The sequence below is a fragment of the Elephantulus edwardii genome, unplaced genomic scaffold, assembly GCF_000299155.1.
Source record: "Elephantulus edwardii isolate Elephantulus edwardi_28Jun2011 unplaced genomic scaffold, EleEdw1.0 scaffold00144, whole genome shotgun sequence".
NCBI lineage: Eukaryota > Metazoa > Chordata > Mammalia > Macroscelidea > Macroscelididae > Elephantulus > Elephantulus edwardii.
In genome coordinates, this window is record NW_006399894.1 from 585,902 (window position 1) to 612,970 (window position 27,069).

The following is a 27,069-nucleotide window of genomic DNA, read 5'->3' on the forward strand; positions in this document are numbered from 1 at the left end:
TTCTCAAGGGGAAAGATGGGCAGTCTAATCCCATGCCAATTGTTATTTTTGTTAAGTACTGTCAAGTACTCATAGCAACCCTATAAACAATGGATCTGAACCTTGCTGTAACCTGTGCCATATTCATCATCTCTGACATACACATTGTTTATAATCACTTTGTCTATCCATCTTGTTGAGGGTCTTCCTTTCTTTTGGTGACTCTCCACCTTTCCAAGTATAATGTCTTCTCTTAAGGACTGGCCTCTCTTAAGAACATGCCCAAAGTACGGAGGGTTAAGTTTCACCATTGTTGCCCTATATCAAAAAGAACTGGCTGACATGGAATCATTTCTGGAAGCAGCATATGATCAAGAGCCAGTAGTCATGAAAGAAGTTCAAGCTGCACTGAACACACTGGCAAAAAAATCAAAACAAAAAACCAAGCCTCTAGGAATGAATGAAATACCAATTGACATGTTTCAACACTCAGATGCATCCCTGGTGCTGTGCTTACCAGTGTGTGCCAAGAAATTTGAAGGACAGTTATCTAGTCAGCTGACAGGAAGAGATCCATATTTGCTTCTAATTCTCAACCATTATCACTAGTATCTCACACTAGTAAAGCCTTGCTGAAGATTATCCAAAAGGTGCTAGATAGAGAATTACAATTACAATGTCTGAAACCCCAATGAAGGGTCTTTAGCTACGCGTCAATTGCGACTCAACGGCAATGAGAGTCCCTGAAGGTTATTATGCTTGTTAAAAAGTTTTTTGAAAAGAGGAAAACCCTCAGTGAGTTGGATTGTCACAGTGGGCTCATGACTGTGAGGATCTGGTAGTGTATCCTGATGCAATGAGTTAGAAATGCCTGGAAGGCATCTAAGAATAACAAAGGTTAAGGCATTCACCAATGAGGATAGAAGAAGAATTGATGCCTTTGAGCTGTGGTGCTGGAGAAGAGTATTGAGAGTACCATGGACTGCTGGGAAAACAGATTCATCCTGGAAAGGGTTAAACCGGGCGGCTTCTTGGAGGCAAGGGTTCTGAGGTTCAGTCTAACATACTTTGGACATGTTGTAAGGAGAGACCAACCAGTCCTTGGAAAAGGACATCATACTTAGGAGGTTGGAGGGACAGCGCAGGAGGGGAAGGCCCTCTATGAGGTGGATTGATTCAGTGACTGGGATAATCGGGATGGGAGTGTCAGAGACAGTGCAATTAGCACAGGACAGAGCAGAGTTTAGGGCTGTTGTACATAGGGTCGCTATGAGTCGCAAGCAACTGGATGACACATAACAACAACAACAAGGCATTCAGTTGCTCACCACAGCCTCCCCTTGAAGTATCCTTGGAGCCTGCTTGTTTCCATAAAGGTTTACCACCTCAGAGAGAACCATAAAGGGCAGTTCTACTCAGGCCTACAGGGTTGCTGTGAGTCCAAGTGGGTTTTTGGCTTTGTTGGGATGGGGTTTTACCTCGTTTAGGGAACTACGAGTGTGTCTGTAGATTTGGATAGCAATCACAGGGTGTCAACGTCAATCTTTACCCTTAATTAAGGAACAATTTTTAAAACACACACTCCACCCAACAACCTCATTGCCCTCGGGTTGGAACCTACTCAGCTCACCACGCAGTAGTTTCTCAGCGGCTGAAAAGCATGTGGGAGATTACTCACCTTCCCTCAGAGGTTCCACCTTTGTGTTGGTAGCATAAGGCTGTTGTTGCTGCTGTGTACCATCGGGTTGGACCCATACCTGACCTGCAGGAGGGTTTTTAGAAGCAGTTAATCGCAGGGGAGGAGACTGTCCATTCTTCTCCTGCAGAGGATCTGGTGGGTTCAAATAACGTGCCTTTGGGATTGTAGTGCAGCTTCTTACTACTTGGCCAAAGAGCTCCCTACCCTAATTAGGCTACTGAGCCTTAATTGACATAACATTAAACTTAGGTTGATGATAGGGCGAAGTTCAGAGCTCTTGTTCCTAGGATCGCTATTGGTCATAGTCTATTCAGCAGTACATAACATAGGCAGTCACATTGTGCAAGGTGCATGAGAATTAACAAGCAGTGAACTGGGATGGGAGTTGGTGAGTGTTGGTTCATCTCTTCTTTCAAAAACCACTTCTGGTTCTGAGGTTCTTCCACGTCCGAAAGCAATCCCCTGCCCACCCTGGTACTCAATTTCCTCGTCTGTGGAGTAGGGAATCCTGAGCCCTTTTACTGCACTTCTGCCTCTAACTCAAATAGTGCTTCTCGGGACAAGCTCACCCCAGCAGCCTCAGGTGTGCGTGGGGTAGACGCGTAGACCCCATCCCACCCATCCCCAGCTGTGTACGACCTCACTCAGTCTTATGCGGCCTAGAGTGTCGCTGCCTTATTTGCAAGCACACAGTGCATAGGTTTTAAGCGCATTGTGAACGCTTACTGAACGCTTCTAATGTACCAGGCCGTGGCTCTGTATCCGCTGTGCTCCCAGCAAGAGAGGAAACTGTCGTGCCGACCGACGGTAAGCTCGACATTACAGTGTAGGGGGGATTCAAGCGAGGCCACAAAGTTCCTGTGTATACAGCCAAGGTGAGAAGGAGAGCGTCAATGGAAAGCATGGGGCACCCTCTAGGGCCCGGTCCCTTTAAGAGCCGGGTGGAATGTATCAAAACAGAGGCCTGCGCGCCAACTGGCCGCGCGCCCCACGTGACCGCACAGCTGATTTCCTGGCTCCAGGATTTTCTTTATTTTTCTGTTGTTGCGGCCGACGCCGGATCCGTGTTTCGAGCGTCAGCGTGTAAGCTGTTGGTGGGTGGTCTTGGTGCCTCGGTGCCCCGCCTCGCCCCTGAGCTCCGCGCGCGCCCACCGGGCCGGCCGGGGGCGAGGGTCGGGCGCGCTCGGATGGCGCACTCAGCGGCGGCCACTGCGGAGCAGAGCTGTCCCGTCCGCGTGGAGCATGATCGTCTGCGGCGCCAGTTCTCTGTCAGGCTCAACGGTAATAAGGCCTTTTGTCTGCCCCCCAGCCCGCAGTGCTGAGACTGTCTTCCAGTCCATGCGCCCACCCGCCTAGCCAGCGCCTGACCCTTAGGTCCCCGAACCCCAACCCTCGGCCCCTGGACCCTCGCCCCCACCCCCCGTCCCCTGGGTCCAAGACTCCGACCCTTGATGGGGCAATGGCAGTGTTGTGTGTCTCTCCCTCCGCCGGCTGGTTTTGTGGGAGACACTGCACTTGAACATTGTTGGCGCTGGGGAGACACTGCTCTCGGAGGTTGTTGGGGGCGCTGGGGAGACGCTGCACTTGGAAGTAGTGTAGGGGCGCAGGGGAGAGGCTGCACTCTGAGGTTGAGGGCGCTGGGAAGACGCTGCATTCAGTGGTGGTGTAGGGACGCTGGGGGGACGCTGCACTCGTAGATTGTTGGGGGCGCCGGGGAGACGCGGCACTCGGAGATGGTGAAGGGGCTCAGAGGAGACGCTGCACTTGGAGATTGTTGAGCGCGCTGTGGAGATGCTCCACTTGGAGGTGGTACAGGAGCGCAAGGGAGACGCTGGACTTGGAGGTGGTGGAGGAGCGCAGGGGAGACGCTTCATTTATAGGTTGTTGAGAGCATTGGGGAGATGCTTGCACTTGAAAGTGGTGTAGGAACGCAGGGGAGGCGTTGCACTCGGAAGTTGTTGGGGGCCCGTCTGACCGAGCACCTTAAGGGGGTGAGGGGTTGTAGGGGAAACTTCCCAGGAGAGGTGTACTAGGAGAGCCCGGGAGCGGAAAGGGTAGCCCAGTTCCAGCGGATTGTGGACAGGCTGGGTGAATGGATTTAGCCGAGAATAAAGAAGAGAAATGACAGTGCTCTTGTCACCATCCCCCTGCTGCTTGCAGGATCCTCACCAGCTCCAGCTGGGTGAGGCCTGCTGTTTGAGATCCTGGAGACGACAGTGACTGCCCCTCCTCACCTCTTTTCTTTTTTAAAAATAAACATAAAAAAATTTTTATTTTAATTGTGATTTTAACGGAAGTTTACAGAAAAGTTAATTTTCATTAATTCATTTTGCGCGTTGACCCCTCTCCTTCCCTTTCCCCTCCCCATTCATTTTTTTCCCTTTTAATACTCATTCATTGTTGCATCCTCAGCTCTTTCTGTTAATTTGCTTCCAGTTCTTGGAAACTTTGTCTTTGCTACATCCAATAGGCTGGAGAATCACCTGGGTGGACCTAGGGCTTAAGGAGAAGAGCTTCTCTTTGAGGAAGTATTTTGGACATGATACCTAGGAGACTGGCCAGATTACCAACCTTGTGCCTGTTTCTAAATCTGTAAAATGGGAAAAACACTAGTACGCCTCAGTGGCTGATTATAGAGGGTGAAATTCAGTAAAAAGAGCAGTTTCAGAGCAAGCCATAAACACAGACTAATAATTATTTCAAAATCCAAAGCAAAGGCAAGTTATCTTTCCTATGGAGAAAGGTTTCACTAATCCCTAACCCACATTCATCCATCCCTGGAGCAGAAAGGGGTTATGGAATAGAAATTTTAAATCCAAGAGCAGATGCTCCCAGCACCTCCCCACTACCACCCTCTACATTGGCAGCTTCTTTTCCCTCCTCGGTGAGCCTAACATGACTCTTTTTAGATGAGGGCGTGGATGGGGCTGTGCAGCTTCTAGTAGGAAGAGCCTTTATAGTGTCTCTTTCCATCTCTAAGAAGACAGAAGCCCCAAAATGGGGGCAGAATTTATTTGGAGGTCTGACTGAGCTGGGCTTGCCTCCCCCATACTGGCATTTCTTAGATTCTCTGTGGACCCTTTCTGGGGATCAGACTAGGTTTGATCAGACTGGCCACATCCACTGCCTTGTGTATGCTCTTCTCACAGTGTCCCTGTGAGTGCCATTTGTACCCCACATTGCAGATAAGTAAACTGAGGCTAGATCTCCACAAACTTGCTCAGCATCACATAGTGCTGGAAGCAAACTTCAGATGTGGCTGAAAGCCCCATGGCCCTATGTGTCTTCCATAGGGGAGCAGACCCTTCGGTGGTAGTGATGCCCCTTGGCCTGACCCCACCAGGACATTTAGGACCTTGATGATAAAAAGTTGTTTGACATGTCGGCATCTCCTTTCTCAGGTTTGTTAGGGCCTCAGAAGGCAGAAAGAAAAGGGAATTTTATAGGTTTGTCTTCTCTCTCTTTCAGGATGGTCCAGCCCAAACATAGCTCACCAGAGATGGCCATCTCTTGGCCAGGTGTGGTAACCTTGTCTTATCTTGCCAGTTCTAGGCTTAGTCTCTCCTGGCTACCAATAAACCTCAGCTCTGCAAAGGGAAATTGGCAGCATCCCTCCAGGCAGGGACTGCACATCTAATTTAGGCCTTTTTCTAGGCCATCTGGCCAGCCTGGATCTGGACAAGTATCTGGAATAAAGGAGAAACCCACTCAGTGTCTCAGCCTTTAGCAGAGGAGCTGCCCAGACAGCACCCTGAGACTGCCAGGTCCTTGCTGTGTGGCTGCAGACACATGTCAAGTTGGAGGCCAGCAGGGCAGCCGTATAGCTAGGCCTACCACTAACCAGAGTTAGGCTGAGGACTTCTGGTTCTGGTTCTGGTGATTTTTTAGGCTCAGAATATACTCCGAATCAATCCCTATTTATCCTTTTGCACACGGTACAGGTTGAGGGGAAACTTGTACTCCCGTTTTATGAATGGCTAAACTAAGACAAGGAAATGAAATGACTTGCCTAAGTCTCACACCTCAGCACAGAGATTCACTCCACAGATACTTAGTGAGCTCTTATTGCAAGTCAAGCAATGTTCTGGGTGCTGGGGGTCCAACCAAGCTCACAAGAAAAGCTGTGTGGGACAGTGTTGAGAAATTGGTTGCCACTCTGAATTGGAGGATTAAACTTAGTGCAGGCATAAAGAAGCCAAGAAGGGAGCCGTAATGGTATGTGTTCAGGGGAGCAGGAAGGTGGAAAGATAAAGAGGAGAGTGAAGATGGGGTCAGACAAGTAGTGGGGCAGGGGAGGGGGGTAGGGAAGGAGGAGATGAAGAGGAAGGAACAGGGGAGGAGGAGTTAGGAGAGGAGGGGTTAGGGGAGGACCGGGCAGGGGAGGAGAGGTTGGATGCAGACAAAGCAGAGAGGTGGTGACCAGTTGCACTGAGTTTCAGGAGAGGAGTCCTGACTTGTCTGGTCCCCACATCACCATTTCAGAGATGGGGAAACTGAGTTGTATGGCCAGGAGATAGCTAAGCCAGAGTCTTGGTCTCCAAGGGCTTCATCCTCTAAAGACTGGATGCAGCCAGCGGAGGGCTCATGCTCATCCTTCTCTACCTGCCCTGCCCTGCTGCCTTCAGCCAGAGGAGAATGCCCTCAGGAAAAGGGCCTTGGGCTTTAGCTGTAACTCTTCCTCAATTTCCTCATCTGTATAATGAGCATTTTAGTCTACCATCATCTCTTCCACACCTGCCCACCTGCCTGCTTTTGTCTTCTGTCTGATTGCTTTCCTGGTCATCTCAGGGTATCTTTTAAGTTTGACCTACCTGAAGCTGGGGGAGAGCAAAGGGCCCTGGGATGGGGAGACCTAGGGAAGTGTCCTCCATTCTGAGATCTGGAACTGACTCCAGCTCTGACACAGTCCCAGAAGAGAGATAGATGGTGGTAGTGATTATCCCAAGGACATGTAGCAGAGCAGAGATAGGATTCCAGGGACTGCCAGCTTAGGCTGGTTCTGTGGTGTCTGTCACCCCTGTTCCCCAGGTCACACTGCTTTCCCCAGATAAGGACCTGGCTGTGAATCAGGGTGACTCTACCCTGGCACCTTGAGCCAGGATAGCCGTATCCACAAGCCCAGCTGCCACATGCCCACAGCATGAGAGTGGCTGACAGAAAGGTCACCAGTGTCTGCTCTCAAGAGATAGCAGTAGAATGCAGTGAAGTGGGAGTGGAACCTCTTTAGGGAGAGTAGTAATATTTGGGCTCACTTTAAATTGTGAAGCAGTGGCTTACCCTTCATGAGGGGTAGAGGAGCAACTGGAGGCCACTGGGAGTAGCACCAAGGTTTGAAGTATTACCAGAAGCTGGGGACTGATGCCATGTTGACAGATTCCTGTTGCTGCCTCTCAGGGAATTAGAGGGGAGATTCTCCTGGGGTAGGTGACCAGATCAGGTGGTGACTGTGGAGAGATGGTCAAATTCATGGTAAAGCCCCACTGATGAGTTTGGTAGTGGCAGAAAGCAAGGATAGTGCCAGGTTTAGGCCTGAGCCTCTGGGATTGGTCATTTCAGGAATCTGAAGGAGTTTGGTGTTGGCCACTGGGAAGGAAAATGCTTTGGACGCTGGCCGAGTGGCAATCATAAGTAGTTGTTCTGGGTGACCTCTGAGGGCCCTCCATCAGCATGATCCCAGACTGAGGTCAGATGTCCCGCAATTGATATTTGAGTCTAATGACCCCTACCCAATGAGCTGTGTCCAGCACCTGCCCTCGTTACTCAGGACCCACTCTTATTTCTCTTCTAGCCAAAACCCCCCTTCAGTGAGCTAAACTCCATCACCCATTGTCACCAGGCCCTGTCATCAGGCTTCCCTGGACTCCAGTTTCCCTATGTGCAAAGGAGGATAAGAGAATCATACTTTTCTCTTGAGGTTATTGTGAACAGGATAGTGAGCACGTGGAAGGAGCTGGGCCCAGGCCTGTTATGGCAAAGCCCTCAAGAGCTGCCTTTCACTGCAGCCTGTTGTCTCCCAGATGATCTGAGCTTGAGCTCTAGGCTATGTTGGGTGAGGCCTTGGCTTACCTTGACCCCCTAGTGAATGTTGGGCAGAGAAGGATGAGGAAGTGTCCTCCACTGTGTTTGTCCTGAGCTGGACTCTGGCACGTGGGGTGACCAAGACCATGGGATGCTCAGGGATTGGCAGGGGGGCAGAGAATCTAACACAATGAAAGTGAGTACTCCTGGAGTCTGAAGTTGAAGGCGTATGGAAGTGAACAGATTACCATGAGCAAAGTTGCCCAGGGTGAAACCATGCTTTGTGAAAATGGATGATAGGTAAATGTTGAAATCTTTTTGGTGATTGCCCCACGCCTAGCCCTCCCATCTGACTTTCTCCTCACTCCCTCACACTCGAGTTGAGCCTCCTGGTCACTGGATAGCTGCGCCGGGCCTTTGCATTATTGTTCCCTCCACCCAGAATGTTCTTCCCTTATGTAACCTTTGGCCTCTCACCTTTCAGGTCTTCGTCCAAGAGACCTCTGTCCACCTTCTTTAAAACTGTGCCTCTTCCCCTTTCCCTCTTTGCTGTATTGCATTGACTTGACCGTTATCCCTTCTAATATTCATCTTGTATTTCCCCATTAAAATAGTACCTCCTCAAAGGAAAATTTTTGTCACTTTTATTCACTGCTGCACCTAAGCACCTGAAATTTTATGAACTTCTGGATAACTTAAGTGTCTGAGGCAGGTGAGCAACCCCAAAATGGCCTTCTGGTCTTTGTATTGTGGTCTTGGGTTAACTGAATTAGCCTTGAGAAGTGGTGGGAACTGAGAACTGAACCTGGTGCTGGGTGGTGCAGACAGAGTGGAGTGGGCTGGAGCAGGTGTAGTGGTAACAACTAGAGCCTTAGACTATTCCAGTGCTTCCTGTGGGCCTGACCAGGCCAGTGGACACAGGCTTGTGGAGCTGCAGTTGGGTTATAGGAATATGGGCCTGGAGCTAGGGGTTACCTCTGGCCAGTACTGGGGGCAAGTTGGAATCCTACTTGGCTGAAACAGGGGAAAGGGCATTATAGACAAAGGGATCAGAGCAGAAGGGATGAACTTGACTTAGTACCCAGAGCCTAGACTCACAGTGCAACCTTTGGTGAGTTAGGGCCCCCTTCTGGGCGTCTATTTTCTCTCCTGGAACTGAAAAGAGGAATGGCAGCCTCTGGCCTACAGCTCTGAGGAAAGTGTACTGGAATAGCCTGGCTGGGAAGTCCAGGTTATTTCTAGGAAAGACTTAACAACTGTTCTAGTGTCTGACTTGCTGTGTGAGCCTGTGTGAATCTCAGTCACTAGGTCTTATCTTTGGGTACATGGCACAGACTGGGAACCTAGCAGCATTGAAGAGTGGGTTATCTATGATGTTTTCACAATAAAATGCATTAAAAGTGATTTACATTTATGAATTAGCCATGTGATATCAACATGTCTATTATTATTATTATTATTATTATTATTATTATATTGTTATTATTAATTTTAATAGACATTTACAGAGGTTTAGGATTTCCATTCATTCATTGCCACACTTTTCTCCCTGCCCACCCCTCCCCACCAGCTTGCTCCCCCCTCCAAAAAGAAAAAGAAAAAAAAATATTCCTTCATTAGTATACAATTCCCATATCCCTTCACTCCCACCCCCCACCCCGAGTACACTTCTCTATGCAACCTTAATTCTGGATTCCTGTGCTAACCATAATACTCAATCATATATCACCTCTAATCTGTTCTTTCCCTCATCTGTTTCAATACAATATACATAATGTATCCAGTTTTTTTCTGTCATACCCCAACCCTGATGTCAGACCCATTTTACAACAGTGGCACCATGCAGTATTTGTCCCTTTGTGACTGAGATATTTCACTCAGCGTAATGTCCTCCAGGGTCACCCACTTTGAATAATATTGCATGAGTTCCTTGTTTTTCAATGCTGCGGAGTATTCCATTGTGTGGATATACCAAGCTTCTCTATCCATTCGTTTGTTGATGGGCCCTTAGGTTGCTTCCAACTCTTTGCTATTGTAAACAAAGCTGCAATAAACATGGGTGTGCATATATCTGCTTGGATGGCAGACATGGTCTCTCTGGGGTATATTCCCAGAAATGGGATTGCTGGGACAAATGGTATCTCTATTTGCAATTTTTTGAGAAAGTGCCACACCACCTTCCACAGTGGTTGCACCATCTTACATTCCCACCAACAGTGAATAAGAGTTCCAGTTTCTCCACATCCTCGCCAGCATTTATTGCTTGCTGTTCTGTTAAATTTTGCTATTCTTACTGGGGTGAGATGATATCTCATAGCTGTTTTGATCAACATGTCTTTTAAAACCAACAGATTGTGTGTCCTCAAACATATGGTGCCACGTCTTCCACTGGTCTTCCCTTTGCTGCTTCCCGCTCATGTTCACATCTGAATTCAAATTAATTGGATCTGAATTGGTGTGAACTGGCCTCTTTGGAGAGGCATCCCCTTAAATAGCCCTATCCCTCCCTGCTCTGTAATGTTGCTGCAATAACACCAGACCTTATCTAACTTCAAGGAGAATGAGAATCTCTCCCTGAAAAATCTCTTCTCTGTCATTATCCCAAAGCTGATTTCTGTGAGGTAGAGGTCAGATAGACCTTCACTCTCCAACTTTTTGATCCGTCTGCCATCAGCAGCCTCCCAGTGGCATTCTATACTTCTGCGCGTCTACTTCTAGGGCACTCTGGTCTCCAAGTGGTCAGAAGCTGCATTGCTATCCCAAAGGCAAACAGTTCGAATCTCTAAACTGCTCTGCAGGAGGATAGGCAATCTCTCTTGTGCAACTAACTTTCTGCCTCAGAAAACCTGCTGGAGGGTCAGTTATGGGTTGGTTCCAACTCAGTGGCACATAACAACATAGTGGATTCAGTCATTTGTTGAACACCCCCTGCCCCATATGCACAATTAGATGGTTTAAGAAGGATCAGGAACAATTTGGAAGTAACAGGAAGTGGATGAACATTAGGATGCATATAGGAGAGGACTGGAAATCTACCTCAGCGTGGAGAGCGTATCCCTGCCCCTACTATACACAGTTCCCTTGCACTCAACTGTCCAGCCTCAAATTGGATAGGTCTGCTCTCAGCCGCTGCCTTGTTTGAGCAAGTATTCTTTTAGGATGACCAGCTGGGGGGCGGAGGAGGGGCTCCACCAACAAGCCTTCTGCCTAAAGTCCCTAGATTCTGTTGTTGTGTGGGTCCACAGGTCCACTGCAGCTGCTTTGCTTTATGGGCCAGGAAGCCCATCATACTATCTTACATAATAATATGCTCTTCTTGATAAAAATGCGTTTCCTTTCAGCTTCTATGTTGTTGTTAGGTACCACTGAGTTGTATATGACACATAGCAACTCTATGAATAACAGATATGGATCCTGTCCTATCCTGTGCCATCCTTACTGTCTTGATACAGTTGAGCCACTTGCTGCAGTCACAGGGTCAATCCATCTCGTTGAGGGTCTTCCTGTCTTTCACTGACCCTTTACCTTTCCAAGCATGAGATCCCTTTCCAAGGAATGCCTCTCCTAGCAAGCTGGCCCAAGTATGAAAGATGAAACTTCACCATCCTTCCCCCCAAGGAGCACTCTGGCTGCATGCTTTCTAAGGCATACCTATTTGTTCTCTTGACAGTCCATAGGATGTTTAGTGCTCTTCTGCACCATAGCTCAATGGCATCAATTCTTCTTCTGTCATCCATAGTCATTGTCCAGCTCTCTGATGCATAGCAAATGATTGAAAAGCCTGAATCAGGCACACATTAATCTTCAAACTGGCATAATCGCTCTTAGTATTTTGGAGAGATCCCCGACAATATACTTGTCCAATGCAATATGTATCCTCATCTCCTGGTATCAAGGGCATAGATTATGGATCCAAGTAAGATGAAATCATTGGCAATTTCAGTCTTTTTTCCATCAATCATTATGTTACCCCGTGGTAAGGACCTTTGCATTCTTGGTATTGATATGTAATCCATATTAAAGACTGTAGTCTCTGAGAAGAGATCGATAATTTTTCCCATTCCAAAGAAAGGTGACCCAACAGAGTGTGGAAATTATTGAACAATATCATTGATATCACATGCAAGCAAGATTCTGCTGAAAATTATCCAAAAACTTTTGGAACAATATGTCAACAGAGAACTGCCAGATGTGCAGGCTGGATTTAGAAGAGGTCGTGGTACTAGGGATATTATCGCTAATGTTAGATGGATCTTGGCAGAAAGCAGAGAATACCAGAAGAGTGTCTATCTGTGCTTCATTGACTATGCAAAGGTTTTTGACTGTGTGGATCACAACAAGCTATGGCTGACTCTGAGAAGAATGGGAATCCCAGAACATTTGATTGTGCTAATGTGAAACCTATACTTGGACCAAGAGGCAGTCGTCAGAACAGAGCAGGGAGACACTGGATGGTTCAAAATCAAGAAAGGGGTCCGTCAGGGATGTATTTTGTCTCCATACCTTTTCAATCGGTATGCAGAACAGATCATCCTAGATGCTAGGCTATACGAAGAGGAATGTGGCATCAGGATTGGTGGAAGAATCATCAACAACCTGCGCTATGCAGATGACATAACCCTGCTTGCTGAAACTGAGGAGGACCTGAAGCGCTTGCTGCAGAAGGTCAAGGACTGCAGTCTTCAATATGGATTGAAGCTCAACATCAAGAAAACAAAGATTCTCACCACTGGGCCAATTGGCAGCATCAGTATGGATGGTGAAGAGATTGAGATAGTTAATAGTTTTAGTTTACTTGGCTCCATAGTCAACACTCTTGGTAACAGCAGCCAGGAAATCAGGAGAAGAATTTCATTGGGAAAGTTAGCTGTGAGGGACCTCTCAAGAGTACTGAAGTGCAACAACATCAGGCTGGAGACTAAGGTGTGTATGATCCAGGCAATGACGTGCTATGCATCAGAGATTTGGACAGTGAATAGGGATGATAGAGAATTGATGCCTTTGAGTTGTGGTGCTGGAGAAGAGTGTTGAATATACCATGGACTGCTAGGAGAACAAACAGGTTTGTCCTGGAGAGGGTGAAGCCAGAATGTTCCCTGGTGTCAAGGATTCTAAAGCTTCGTCTGACATACTTTGGGCATGTTGCAAGGAGGTACTGGTCCTTGGAGAGGGACATCATGTTTGGAGAGTGGAGGGACGGCGCAGGAGAGGAAGACCCTCGATGAGATGGATCGATTCTGTGAGTGGAGTGGTGGGAATGAATGTGTTTGAGACACTGAGGTTGGCGCGGGATAGAACGGCGTTTAGGGCTCTTGTACATAGGGTCGCAATGAGTCGCAAACAACTCAATGGCACATAATAACAACAACAACCTCATTTTCAGCAAGCAAGATTGTGTCATCTGCGTGGTAATTGATGAGTCTTACTCTGATTCTGATGTCACATTCTTCTTCATAGAGTACAACTTGATGAATTATTTGCTCAGCATATATATTAAATAATATGGAGAATGGATGCATCCCTGACACACACCCTTCTGATTTAAACTATGCACTATTTCCTTGTTCCATTTGGACAACAGCTTCTTGGTCTAGGTATAGATTTCACATGAGCATAATTAAGTGTTCTGGGATTCCCATTCTTCTCAATGTTAGCCATAGTTTCTTGTGATCCACACAGTCAAATGCCTTTCCATAGTCAATAAAATACAAACATTCTGCTGATATTCTCTCTGCTTTCAGCCAGGATCCCTCTGACATCAGCAATGATGCCATGACCTCTTCTAAACCCAGCTTACACCTCCACCCTCCAGCAGTTCCTTGTCAATGTACTGTTCAAGCCCTTTTTGGAGGATCTTCATTACAAGAAGGAAGAGAAATTAAAAAAAAAACAAACAAACCACAAAACACACACACAGAGACACACACACACAAATCAAACCAAATTGGATATCAGGAGAAACATTGAAATTTGCATTAGAGCATTGAGAAGCCAAAATAAAAGGAAGGCTTGCTGAAGTAAACGAGCTGAACAGGCTTCAAAGGGTAGCATGAGGAGACAAAGTATTACAAAGAAATGTGCAAAGAGCTGGGATTAGGGAATGCACAGGGAAGAATTCGCTCAGCATTTCTCACGCTGAAAGAACTGAAATGAAAGACAAATTCAAACCTTGAGTTGCAATACTAAGAGAAGCAATGGGCAAAATCCTGATTGATCCCGGAAGCACCAAAAGAAGATGGAAACAATACACTGAATCACTGCACCAAAAAGAATTGTTCGTCACTGCCATATTTCAGGAAATACCACATTAATAAGAGCCAGTGATAACAAGGGAAGTTCAAGCTGTGTTGAAGACACTGTCCAAAAATATGGCCCCAGAAATAGATGGAATACCAACTGATATGTTCCGGCTAACAGATGCAACCCTGGGCAGGCTCACTAGTCCATACCAGGAAATTTGGAGGACAACTACCTGGCTGACTAGAAGATATTCATACTTATTCCCATTCCCAAGAAGGATGACCTAATAGAATGTGGAAATTATTGAACAGGACCATTAATATCACATGCATGGAAAATCCTTGCCTCTGTAGGATGTCTATTTATACAGGAAAGCAGCCAGATCCTACAGAGCAGTTTTTGTGTCCTGTATTTGCACAACGAATAAGGATGACAGAGAAGAATTGGTGTGTGGTTGGAGAAAAGCGCTGACTATCCCATGGATTGCCAAAAGAACAAACATATGTCTTGGAGAAGATGAAGCCACAGTGATTCTTGGAGACAAGGATGGTGAGGCTTTGTCTCCATACTTTGGGCATGTTGCTAGGAGAGGTTATTTCTTGGAGAGGGACATCATGTTTTGAAAGGTGGAGAGTCAGTGAAGAAGAGGAAGACCCTCAACAAAGTAGACTGTCACGATGACTGTAACAGTGAACTTGAGTGTGTCAGAGACTGTGAGGTGGCGCAGGGTAGGACAAGGTTCAGAGATTTCCAAAAGATTAGGGCAGTGCTAACAGGGCCAACTGTAACAACTTCTTAGGCTCAGGACAAAAACCCTCTCAAGCTGTTTTCTTTTTATCCTTTTTTCCCTCTGGAACAAAGGACATAGACCATATTTAAAAATTTTTTTCAGCACACCATTGTTCCATTTCTGCCCTTGTCACCTCCGTGCCTACGTCCCTCTAACAGAGCAGATGCATTGCTGGCTCAGTTTGTGCAGAGGCTCATCCCTCCACCTGGAACACTCTTCTCGCAGCCAGCTGTGACCGACTCCCTTTGCTCCTTCATATCCTCATCCCTGTCACCCTTCTCATGAACTCTGCCCCCTCCCGCATGCTCTGTAAGGCCCTTTGCCAGTGTGTTTTTCTGCATAGCACAGCATTCCTTTGCTTTTTCCTGTTTATCATCTGTTTCCCTACTAAATGATCACTGTATGAGGGCAGAAATCTTTATCTTTCTTATTCCCTACTGTGTCCCCAGAACCACAGACAGTGCCTGGAGCTCAGTGGATACTTATTGGATGAATGAGAAACAACAAATTGTGTCAAATGCACTTCTGTTCCTTTATCACAGGAGTTTAGAGGGGCACAGGCCTTTCTTTGCCCTGCAAACCCTGGGAGGTGTGAGTGTTGGAGTCTGTGGTCCAGTTGGCTGACTCCCTTCACCTCTACTGGGGTCTGATGTTGCTCTCCAAGTCTTTCCTGACACACCCTCTCCTATCTCTGTGTTCTGGTGTGCTGAGAGAGTACCTAACAGTTGTTCCTGGGGATGGACATGGGGTGGGGGGCAGGGATCAGGAGTTCTTGGGTTAATAGGACCAAAGATAATGACAAAGGCTCCTATGATGCTTGTTGTTATGGAATTGATTTTTGTTTTCACTCACAACAACCGTGATGAGAGTAGAGCTGGCCCAGGGCTTTGGAGACTGGACTCTTCACAGAAGCAGATTGTCAGTTTCCTTATCTCACATTATCCCCCAAAGTCCCCCAGTGTATCACAGTGACCCCTCCTGTCAGCAGTACAGCACTTGGCCATGGTGCCACCAGCGCACCTGTGGTATGTTCCAGGCTCATCTGATGCTTGACTTCTGCGTGCAAGAACCTAAAATTCCACTGCTCTTGAGCTGATTCCAACTTGTGATAACCCTCCATCAGGTTTCTGAGGCTGTAAATCTTTATGGGAGAAAGTGGCCAGTCTTTTTCCTGCAGAATGACTGGTAGATTTGAACTGCCAACCTGTTGGCAGTACTACTCCTTTTGGAGTAGCCCAGCACCTCCCACGCTTAGCCATCAGGGCTCCTTCCCCTCAGGGAGCCTGGGTCATCTCCTGGCCTGTAGGCCTTGTCTCTGCCTTTCATCTCTGTCGTTTGAGGGTTGTTCAGCTGTGAGGCTGAACATGATTCAGAGGATCCACCAGGCCAAAATGAACTAGGAAGAAGGGCCTGACATTCGGCTCTGGAAAATCCTGTGTTATTCACCATTTATGTCTGTGACAGAGATCAGCTCATTTCATTTTCCAAACAACTCTATAAAGAATGTTATAAATTACAGTGGGGGTGGGGGGAATGGACACAGTCTCTCCCCATGAAATTTACAGCCTCTGAAAACCCTCTAGAGGGTTAGCTATGATTCTAAAGCATGTAACAACAGCAACAACTGCTGCTGTGGTCTAAAGTATATTACTGCTGAGACACGGGAAAATAGCATGAATGTCCCCAGGTCCCATCACTAACAGTCCTCCAAATCCCAGAGTCTCCATTCAGCCTCCATTCCTGAGTCAGGAAGTCAGCGGGGCCCTTGTGAAGACTGCTGTGCCTGGGCTAGACTGTGGACACTGCCTCCCTTCCTGGGTTCCTCATCCCTGGAGTCTTCAAGGTCTCACACTGTTTCCTCCACTCCCAGGATGCCATGACCGGGCGGTCCTGCTCTACGAATATGTTGGCAAGCGAACTGTGGACCTACAGCACACGGAGGTCCCTGATGCCTACCGTGGCCGAGGCATCGCCAAGCACCTCGCCAAGGTAGGGTGGCCTTATGGATGGGGCAGCAACCTGGGCCAGGAATAGGGATGGCTTGGCAGTGGGGTGCAAGGGAGAGTGTCTGGTAGATGTTAGGAGTGGAGCCAGCAGGAGTGGTACCACCCAGATCTGTCCTGGTTCTTGGCCACAGGTCAGCCTCCATTACCCACTTCTAAGCTGAGAATGGACACCTGCCAGTCAGTGTTAACCTTCCCAACTCCTCTAGTCCTGGGGGCGGTGCCAGACTGCAGGAACCCCCACCCCAGGCTCAGGGCTGGGCATGTAGCTGCTGCACTCATCCTTGATGCCTGAAGCCTCAACCTCCTGCTCTGCCCTGACCACTGAGACATCATCAGAGGTTTGTGTGGTAGGTAGGACATATGCCCTAAGTGCCACCTGAAGGAGAGCCAGTGAACAGTTCCTATTAACTGTTGCCATTTCTCTCACGAGCTGTGTGAGATGGTCCACCAAGTTAAAGCTGTTTGATAGTCTCCGTGGGCTGAGAGAGCCCTGGTGCTATAGTTGGTTACCTGTAGGACTGCAAACGGTTAAGGGTCCAGATTCATCAGCTGGCTGCCTGGGAAGGAAGGGGCATTCTGAATCCTCCTTAAATGTTTATAGCCTCCATCCCTGAGTTGCCATGAGTTGGAATCTATACCATGGCAACTGGGGTATGGGGTTTTGGGTTTTTTTTTCATGGGAAGAAGTGCCCTGGTGACATAGTATGATATGTGTTGGGCCACCTAACAGAAAGGTCAGTGATTTAAATCCACCAGCTGCTCCCTGGGAGAAAGATGTGCACTTTCCTCCTGAGGAGATTTAAAGTGTCCGAATGCTGAAGGAAGGTAACAATCGACTTGCTGGCATTGGGTTTGGTTTGTTGGTTGATTTATCTTCATGGGTGAAAGCAGATGATGTGATCTTGCTTCAGAGCTTAAAAAGACAAGAAATTGGAAAGAAAAATAGATTTTTATCACTAAAAACGAGGAACATCCAGTTGTCATTTCCACCTCATGCCATCACGTGTTAAGTAACAGGTCAATGAGTTTGACTTGTGTTGGGTTGTTTTTTAAAATTTTATACTGATTTTTTTTTTTACAAAGTTTGAATACATTCTTTTTTGAGTGGGCATTATGGTAAAAGATGAATGTCAAAGGGAGTTCTGGTGGCCGAGTGGCAAGAAGCTGCACTGCAATCCTAGAGGCACATGGTTCAAATCCACCAGATGCTTTGCTGAAGAAGGCGGGGCAATCTCCTCTTGTACCAGTCGGATCCATTTTGACAGTACACACAAAAAATAATAAAAAAAAATTTTAAAAAATAAAAAATTCTCTTGAAAAAAAATAAGATGAATGTCAGAGGTTTGGATGGGGCTGCAATTTTGGTGGCTGACTTGAGTCCTGTTTTTTGTCTGCACCTCTTGATGTCATACGTACACTCGCTACATTTCTTTCTTTTTGGGGGGAGGGGTTTGTGGGTTTTTTAATTGATTTTAATGAAAGTTTATAGAGACTTAGGGATTCTATTCATTCATTGTTGTACTTCCAGTACATTTCTGTTCACTGCATGACTCTTCAGGTGGATTCACCTGCACCCCTCCCAGCCATCAGAGTGTCTTTGACTTTGCTGGTAGAGCTGTTCTGTGGGTCCACTGGGTGTTCTTTCTCTTCATGCAGAGGAGTTAATTCTTCCTTCCTTCCAGTGGGGCCACATCAAGCACCCTGGCCACATCGAGCACCCTGAAGGGCCTTGGCAAATCCCCTGTGTTTGAGTGAGCATTAAAGGTCCACTGTGTACTGGGCTTTCTGTGTGGCCAGGAAATACAGATAACCTGGGCTTAATGCAGAAAACTAGATAAAAGAAGAGTGTACTATAGAAGTGATGCTCCCCTCCCTAAGTGCCACCCCCCTTACTGACTCTGGGGACCTGCCACAGAACATTCCTGTTCTGAGTGCCAGGAAGAGCTGAGGAAGCCTTGGAAGCCTTTAGCCAACTCTCCCCCGCCTGAAGGGGTCAGTTTTGGGGGCTTCCAGGATACATCTTCAAAGCAGCAGGGGATGAATGATAGTGGAAACAAAAGGGCACTCTGTGGTCTGGATCTCAGGGAGCTGCTGCTAGCCAAAAAAAAAGACATCGACCCAGCAGGTCTACCACCAGTGGCACAGCTGGAGAGCCGCCTCCTGTGTGATCCACAACCTTGGAAAACTCACTGGAGAGTCACCTATGAGTATGAGTTGGTACCAACTTGACAGCAGTGAGCTTGAATTTTGGGTTTGAGTCAATGCCAAGGTCCTGAGACCAGGCAAAGATGTGGGTGATGCAGCAGGCTACATAAGAAGCTGGGGTGGGAGCTATAAAGCAAAAAACAGAGGCCACAGTAGCAGCCACTGCTCTGGCTCTGGTCCCACTAGTAGCTTCTGGGTGCTTCTCTGCACTTCCCTTGCAGGGTGATGCTTCACCCACCCGTCTGCACACAGAATCACAGCCACCTGGAGGTCAGCAGCCCCATAATCCAGCACGGGGCTGTGTAGCTGGGACAGGCTGGCACAGTGCACCATGCCTCAGTTTCTTCTAGCTACCTTGTGGTGTGGTGGCAGCACTTTTTTGCCGGGAAGGTCTTACCCTGATGGAGCTGTCATCGTTCCCTTCAGCTCTGCTGCTCAGACCCTGCATTTCAGAGCCCTCCTGGATCTCTCATATTCCCCTGAAACTCTGATCTCTCTGTCCTTTCCCCAAGTTCTCATGCTGATGCTGGTGGCATAGCCCAGTGCAATGGGGAGTTGCATTGCTGATTGAAAGGAGGCATCTCCTGGCTGTTGAAATCTTCCAACAGTTCCAAGGAAGAAAGAGGCAGTCTCTTCCTGTGTAATTTACAGCCTTCAGAAGCCCACTGGAGGGTCAGCAGTGAGCTGGATCCAATTCGATGGCAGTGAGTTTGAGTTTGAGCTTATGAGTACTGTCTGGGGCAAAAGATCAGCTTCTCTCCATTCCACCCCACCCCCAGTCTATCACACAAATAATTTTACAAAGTATGTTTTGTAAGTATGTTGCCAGGAGGGACGGGTCCTTGGAGAGGGACATCATGCTTGGGAGGGTGGAGGGACAGCGCAGGAGGGGAAGACCCTCTATGAGATGGATTGATTCGATGACTGGGGTAATCGGGATGGGTGTGTCAGAGGTGGTGCGGTTGGCGCAGGACAGAGCAGGGTTTAGGGCTGTTGTGCATAGGGTCGCTATGAGTCGGAAATGACTCGACGGCACATAACAACAACAACAATAACAATAAAAAAATTATCAAAACAATAAAATTCATGTAACAAAACTAACCATTTTTATATGAACAATTCAGTGATGTATGATATACTCCTAATAGTATGCAGTTATCACCTCACTAGTTCCAAAATATATTTTCATAATTCAGAATTAAACCCCATACCCACTGCTGAATCTTGTTCCTAGGGAGCTCAGTGGCCTAGTGGTTGAGGAGTTGCAATGCTAGTCCAAGGCAGGCAGTTAATATCCACCAGTTGTTCTGGGGAGATAGATTGGTAGTCTTCTCCCTTATGATTTTACAGCCTCTCAAAACTTGCTATGAATTGGTTCCAGTTCTGGCCAAGTTGTAGGGAACTGCACGGCCTACTCAAAAACACACAGTTTGAATCTACTAGCTACTTCAAGGGAGAAAGGTGGGCAGTCTCCTCTCTGAAAAGCCACTGAAGATTCAGCAGTCAGTTGGTTCCAGCTGCATGGCAGTGTGTTGTAAGTTGATCCTTTAAGAGTTACCACATCCAGCTCCTGATAGTCACTAAACTGCTTCCCTGCCTCTGGGAGTTTGCTGGTTCTGGAAGGTTTATATCAGTGGAATCTATGTCCTTTTGTGATGAACTTCTTTTATTAATCATACTTTCAATGTCCCGCCACATTTTAGCGTTTATCAGGACTTCATTTTTTTTTTCTTTTTTATGCCCAAGTACATCATGGAAGGGTGGAGGGACAGCACAAGAGAGGAAGACCCTGGATGAGATGGATTGACTTAGTGGCTGGATTAATGGGGGTAGATGTGTCTGAGACACTGAGATTGTCTCAGGATAGAGCAGGCTTCATCACTATTGTGCATAGGGTTGCTGAGTCACAGGCAACTCCGTGGCATATAACAACAATGTAATTCTCCATTGTGTGGACATACTAGTTGGTTTATCCGTTCATTTGCTGATGAACACTTGAGTTATTTCTACCTTTTGATTATTGCAAGTAATACTGCTGTGAACATTTGTGTACATAAGTCTCTGATTTGGTTCTTTTGTAGCTCACTTCCCCCTCCCCCTTTGTGTACCATCGAATCAGATCCGACTGGCACAGGAGGAGATTGTCCCTCCTTCTCCAGTGGAGCATCTGGTGGAGTCAAACCATGCACCTTTGGGATTGCAGTGTGGCCTCTTGCCACTAAGCTATCAGAGCTCCCTCTGTAGCTCCTTTTTTTGAGGGTCTAACAGCAACTCACAATGGACTGTGGCCACAGAGCTCCCTGAAGCCCAATTAAAAAGTATTCTATTTAATCAACATAAAATTATTCTTTCCAATAGATAGAAGCTCCTAATCAGCTGCTCAGGAGCCTTGTCTGGCTCAGCAGTGGTGAGTCCTCTCTGGTCAAGCCTCTCCTGTTGGATCCAGCGGCCACGGCTTCTGCTCGAGAGGCAGATGGCCCCAGAGTGGCCAGGCAGTGGTCCCCAAGCTCATTGTCTCCGCCACACTCCCACCCTCTCATTTAACTTTTAAGTTCTCTTAACTCTGTTTGAGTTGGAGCACCCTCTGGCCTGGAGGATTTGGTGGGGTAGCCTCCAGGGGGCATGTTTCTCCTTGTTCCTTGGTGGCCTTGAGGGCCCTGGACTCCACAATGCTACTTTCTGAGTCAAGGATGCCCTCCCTTCAGACTTGCTCTCACCATAGCTGGACCAAAGCACCTCCCTCAGAGGCCCCGGGTGAACGGCTATCAGGCCCTTGAACTCTCACCAAATGCTGAATCTGGCTTATTTTGAACAGTCTAGTGCTGTATTTCCTTCCTGCCTCAATGTACCCAAATGCTTCCTCATGTGTTAAAGTGCCCTTCCTTCCTCCTCCCTGTGTAGACATTAGTTTTTTTAGTGGGCATTGAGTACACTCTTTTAGGTGCTGGGGATTCAGTGATGCAGCCATGGTGGACAAGATGGGAGGGCACTTGGTGTTCTACCTCCCACCTTCACAGCCCACTGGCATTGGCCTGCTTTGCAGATGAGATACTGAATTCATAGAGGTAACAGTGCTGCAGTGGTTACTTGGGCTGCTCTGCTCCAGCCTTGCTTTCAGAGAATTTTGGCAGAACAGGGCAGTGGATCAGCCCATAATCCACACCTACAGAGATTTGTCTCAAGGACCTGCCTTAGAGCACAATCATTTTAGTTCACAAAGCCTTTCTGCGTCTCCAGACTGCTATTTGTCCTCCAGCCTTTAAAAAGCAGACACAGGCTAGGGGATACAGGAACTCTCTGGCAGACCTTCAGGGGTACCCAGGGAGGAGAAAAAAACTGGAGATGACTCATTAGTGACAGCTGGCCCAGGGGTGACCTCAGGGATGCTGTCCACAGATACTCAGGATGGAATCAGCTAAGCTGATAGTTGTGAACTACAAGAGCCACAAGCTGTGCCAGAAATGACACCAAACACTAAGTAGATTGACTCACTTAGCTCCTAAGACAACCTTGGAACATGAAACCTCAGCCTCCCCCTGTTTCATTGACAGGGAGACACAAGGTAGTAGAGATTAAGACAGTTGTCCAGTCAGGGGTCAAGTCCAAACTTGAACTCAGGACCTTCAGGCTCTGTGGCTGGCCTCTCTCGCTCCCCAACCTTAAGGGAGAATCCTGCACTGCTTGTAAAGTAGGATGCTGATGGTATTAGGGGTGGTTATTGCCATCTTTCTCCAAAAGATGCTTTCCACTTAGGCCTCATGCAGAGCAGTGGGTTGGGACTGATTTTTGCTGAGAACATGGAGACAGAGCAGCCATCCTTTTTCAGTCCAGTAGGTTGTGGGATGGCTTTGCGTCCTAGACTGGCCTCAGCTCTGTGCCATTGACTGACTTTCTCTCTCTCTCTCTGGCTCCCAGGCTGCATTGGACTTCGTGGTGGAGGAGGATCTGAAGGCCCATCTCACATGTTGGTACATCCAGAAGTACATCAAGGAGAACCCCCTGCCACAGTACCTGGAGCGTGTGCAGCCCTGACTGCCGCCCCCCAGGCAGGAGCACTCAGTTCCAGACCTTACCTTGTGGCCTTTGTCCAGCCATCAGTGTGCTCTCAGGAATCCCCAGCCCTGTCGAGATCAGACTTAGCTATGTGTATAAGTTTGCTTCTTGATGGCCCCATCCTCAGACTCCTGGAAGCATTCTTTTGTTTTTGAAGGAGGCACTGGATGAGGAGAGAGGATGTTCTTCCTGCCTTCCCCACCTACCTTTCTGCTTGTTTTCATGACTGCTATGGCACACCCCTCCCAACCAACCTGACTCCTTTGCTCCCCTCCTCTACTTTGCTGCAGTGGGATAGGGCAGAGATGACAGGCTGAGAATAGCCGTCCCAAGAGGAGGGCATTGGCGAGGATGGTGGTAGGTTTCTGGTTGCTGTGAAGGAGGAGGCCTCGTGGCAGCAGCGCAGCATTATCTCTTCACAGAGATGGGCAGCTTCTCAGGAGACTGTACCAGCCTCTTTATGTCCTTGGCCACCAGGCAGATGAGCACCATGGCTAGGGGCCAGCACAGAGTGAGAACCTTGGCATCTGACCTCTTGGTCCCTGCTCTGGGATTTCTGGAATGTCAAAGGATAGACCATTTGGTCAGCAGGAAAGCTCATTTGGGGCCCCTGCTGCCATCTCCATGGTTGGTGTCCTTTCTACAGATGAGCAGAGTGTTCCCTGAGGACAGAGGAGCAATAAGAAATGACCACTGGTGTAGCACTGTGTCTTGGCTGGTGCTTGAGCCTCCCCTTCTCTTCTTCTCATTTTCCTACAGGCAGGACCCTAGAACAGTCTGTCTGAGGTGGAGGAGAAAGGTAAACAGCACTGGCCTAGGCCAACTGTACACACCCAAGTGGGCATACATGCACACATACATGGGACACATGAACATATACACAGGACACCTCAAACATACACAGGACACATACACGGGGTCTGTATGCCCAGCCTCCTGCAGAGGGGCTGCCACTCAGTGCTGTCTTCTTTTCAGTACCTCATTCCCTTTTATCAGCAGTGTAGGAAACTAGGACTGCCAGTCCCATGCCCACTGCCCTGTGCTTGTCTCTCTACCAGAAGCCCAGCTCTAGGCTGCTGTGTGCATATAGTCACAGTGGTCACACTCTGGCCACTTGACAGGTGGACCCACTGACTTGTCATTGACCTTTGGAGCTAGGAGAGAGGAAAGGAGGCAGTGTACAGGCAGCATCTCACATGCCCATACTACCATCCAAGAAAGACACACATATTCCTCTTTGCTGCTGCCAGACATCTGCTGTGATTTTTGCTCAGCCCTCAGGATTCCCTGAGAGGAACTAGGGCCTGGCCCCCTTCCCTTGGCTACCTTAAGATATTGGCTGTCTATAGCCCATTACTATTCCCAAGATCCTCCTTAGCCCTGTGCAAGCCCCGTTCTGAGGTTGACACCAAGGGGAGAAAACAGAGATGGCCTAGTCTCCAACAAGAATTAGTTAACAGGTAGAGGATTCATTTGTGTTCCCTCGGGACTAGGCAGGACCATGAACATTTCTCTCCCCAGCATCTCAGTGAACAGTTAACTGACACGTGGCCTCCATCACTCACATGGCCTACAGTGAGGGACTGGCTCCAGGAAGCTTATGCAACCTCTCTCCATTGGCCCCTGGGCTCCTGTGAGCTGCGCGGAGGGCAAGGGCAGGCACTGGAGAGCAAAGGTGGCCAGGTTCTCAGTGAACAGTGCCCAAACCTCAGATTCTGTAGTATCCTGCCAGTGAGTGCACACACAAGGACAGGAGCAGAAGGGTCCTTTTGAGGGGACTGGCTCCCTTCCCTTTGTCTGCCTTAAGGTGCTGCTGCCCCTGTTGGTGGCTATAGCTCCAGTGGGGCCCATTGTTGGTTGGCATCAAGTAACCAGGTCTCCTGAGTTAGGGTAACTGTCTCTGCAGACCCTGCTTTGGATCACCTAGCCCACCCTTAATTGGTGCTGATCCCATTTCCCCATCCCTATACCATTTATGCCCTGCTTCCACCTGCAGGAGGCAGGTCATGTGGAATCATCCCACGTGCTCAGGAGTAGAGGGACACTCAAGGGGACCCAGGGTCACCAGCCCAGGAGCTCTACCCTGCATGAAACCTCCAACACGTGGGCTCTTTTTCAAGCCGTGCTCTGTGAGTTTTTCTTTTTGTCTTGTCACAGTAAGTGGTCACTCATGTGCCTTTCTGACTTGGAATTTGTTACAGATGCTCCTGGGCCAACCCTGGTCTTATATCTGGTCCCCTGTATTACTTTTAACTCATGGACATACCACATCAAGTGCTTTTCAATAAAGGTGTGGCCTTGTCCTCCCAGCTGGGGCTTCTGCTCCTGAGAGAGGGAGGAGACCCTGCCACCCCATTGGTCTTGCCTCCAGGCAGAATTATCTCAGCAATCCTAAAATAGGCCCCACTTCTGCAACTGGGAAAACAAGAAGGAAGGTGGAGTATATGAAAGGAAAAGAGAAGGCAGGGTCCAAATGTCTGTTATCTGTACTGCTGTCCCTAGATTTGGAGCTCTGTGCTTGTGAGTGGTAAAAATAAGCCTGTTTTTCCACATAAGGAGAACAAGGATCTGAGAGGCTATAGGGCCAGGCTGAGGGCTTGTGGCAAGGACGCAACAGAGTAAGGTTCATGTTCCTGTCTACCTTCAAACTCCTCCTTTGTATCCCTGGCCAGGAAATGAGGCAGGTGTTTGAGCTCATGTTAGAATGGCAGCAAACAGATCTAAAGCAAATCTGAAAACATCACAGCTGGTGGAGCTACATGCTATGCCAGGGCCACCTGTCTGGGATGCCCTTGGAGGGCCCAGTAACCTGAGTTGGAATTTTCTCTTTTAGAGATTCCTTTCAGGGTGTCCCATCCCCAAACTAATGGAAAAGTAGACACTGCAGCTGTTGGCTTTCAAAAATCCTGTCCATCTTCCTTCCCAAAGTAATTCCACTGTGGGGGGAGAGTGTGATTAGCCCAAGGCTAGAGATGAGCCTGCAGTGCATCCAGATCAGGAGGAGGTAAACTCATGGTTCAGATTCAGTCTCTGCCCTCTATTTGTATGGTAATGTAGGTCATAGGTGCACTTTAGGTAACAAGTGATCTCTGGGAGGAATAAACACATGAAACTCACACCTTCCTTGCTCATTTGGAAGACCAAAGCAGGGCTCCATTCCAAGCTGCATAGTCTGATAGCTAATCATGAGTAGCTGCTGGACTAACACATGAGAGTATTTACAGAGCATCTCTTCACTCTCCTCCTTAGTTCAGGAGTCTCATACTTACTCAAGTCCACCCAAATGTTCCCTCTTCTCAGGGCCCCATTCTTTTCAATCCTTTTACATAAGAGATCTAACAAGGCTTGTCTTCAGTTTCTAACGCTGCAGCCTATCTAGGGTTAATCCTGTCTTTTCAGTTGTATCCATCTTACTTAAAAGATATTAAAGCAATTCTTTTTCTAGACCTCCAAGATGCTCTCTTGTTTTGTCTCCATGCCTTTCTTACCAAAAAGCTGCAAATTGGCCTGCCACTAAAACACCAATCCTGGAAACAGTCGAGGTGAGGACATTCATTATATGCTGGTATATAGGAGACTCTTAAACAACCTACATTATGCAGATGATACAGCTTTTTTTAAACTGAAGGGGAATGGAAGCGCTTGCTGCAGAAGGTTAAGGATTGTGGTCTTCAATATGGATTGAAGCTCAGCATCAAGAAGACACATTCTCACCACTGGGCCAATTGACAGCACCATGATGGATGGAGAAGAGATTGAAATTTGAACAGTTACAGCTTGCTCAGTAAATACTCTTGGCACCAGCAGTCAGGAAATCAAAGGACTAAATGCATTAGGTAAATCTGCTGTCAGGGACCTTTCCAGAGTGCTGAGAAGCTACGGTGTCATTCTGGAGGAGACTTAGCTGCGCCTGGTCCAGGTGATGGTCTTCACAATTACTTTCTTTTTTTTAAAAAATAATTTTAATGAACATTTACAGAGATTTTGGATTTCCATTCATTCATTGTTGCACTTTTCTCCCTGCCCAGCCCTCCTTCCTGCCCCACCCTGCTCCAGTTCGCTCCTCTCTTTGAAAAGTA

At 47.8% G+C, this 27,069-nt stretch overlaps 1 protein-coding gene across 1 annotated transcript; it reads left to right on the forward strand.

Moving 5' to 3' along the window:
- Positions 1-2,865: 2,865 nt before the first annotated feature.
- Positions 2,866-22,969, forward strand: LOC102858936 (chromosome unknown open reading frame, human C17orf103). The gene is made up of 3 exons (XM_006894467.1): positions 2,866-2,959; positions 16,597-16,715; positions 22,853-22,969. Exons 1-3 carry the CDS (start codon positions 2,866-2,868, stop codon positions 22,967-22,969), a joined length of 330 nt encoding a protein of 109 aa, XP_006894529.1.
- The last annotated feature ends 4,100 nt before the right edge of the window (positions 22,970-27,069 follow it).

Excerpts from the sequence above, each read along its gene's own strand:
- LOC102858936 (XM_006894467.1), top strand. The coding sequence starts at position 2,866 with ATGGCGCACTCAGCGGCGGCCACTGCGGAGCAGAGCTGTCCCGTCCGC. Across the intron at positions 2,960-16,596 it reads GTTCTCTGTCAGGCTCAACG|GATGCCATGACCGGGCGGTC; the intron begins GTAATAAGGCCT and ends CTCCACTCCCAG. Across the intron at positions 16,716-22,852 it reads TCGCCAAGCACCTCGCCAAG|GCTGCATTGGACTTCGTGGT; the intron begins GTAGGGTGGCCT and ends TCTGGCTCCCAG.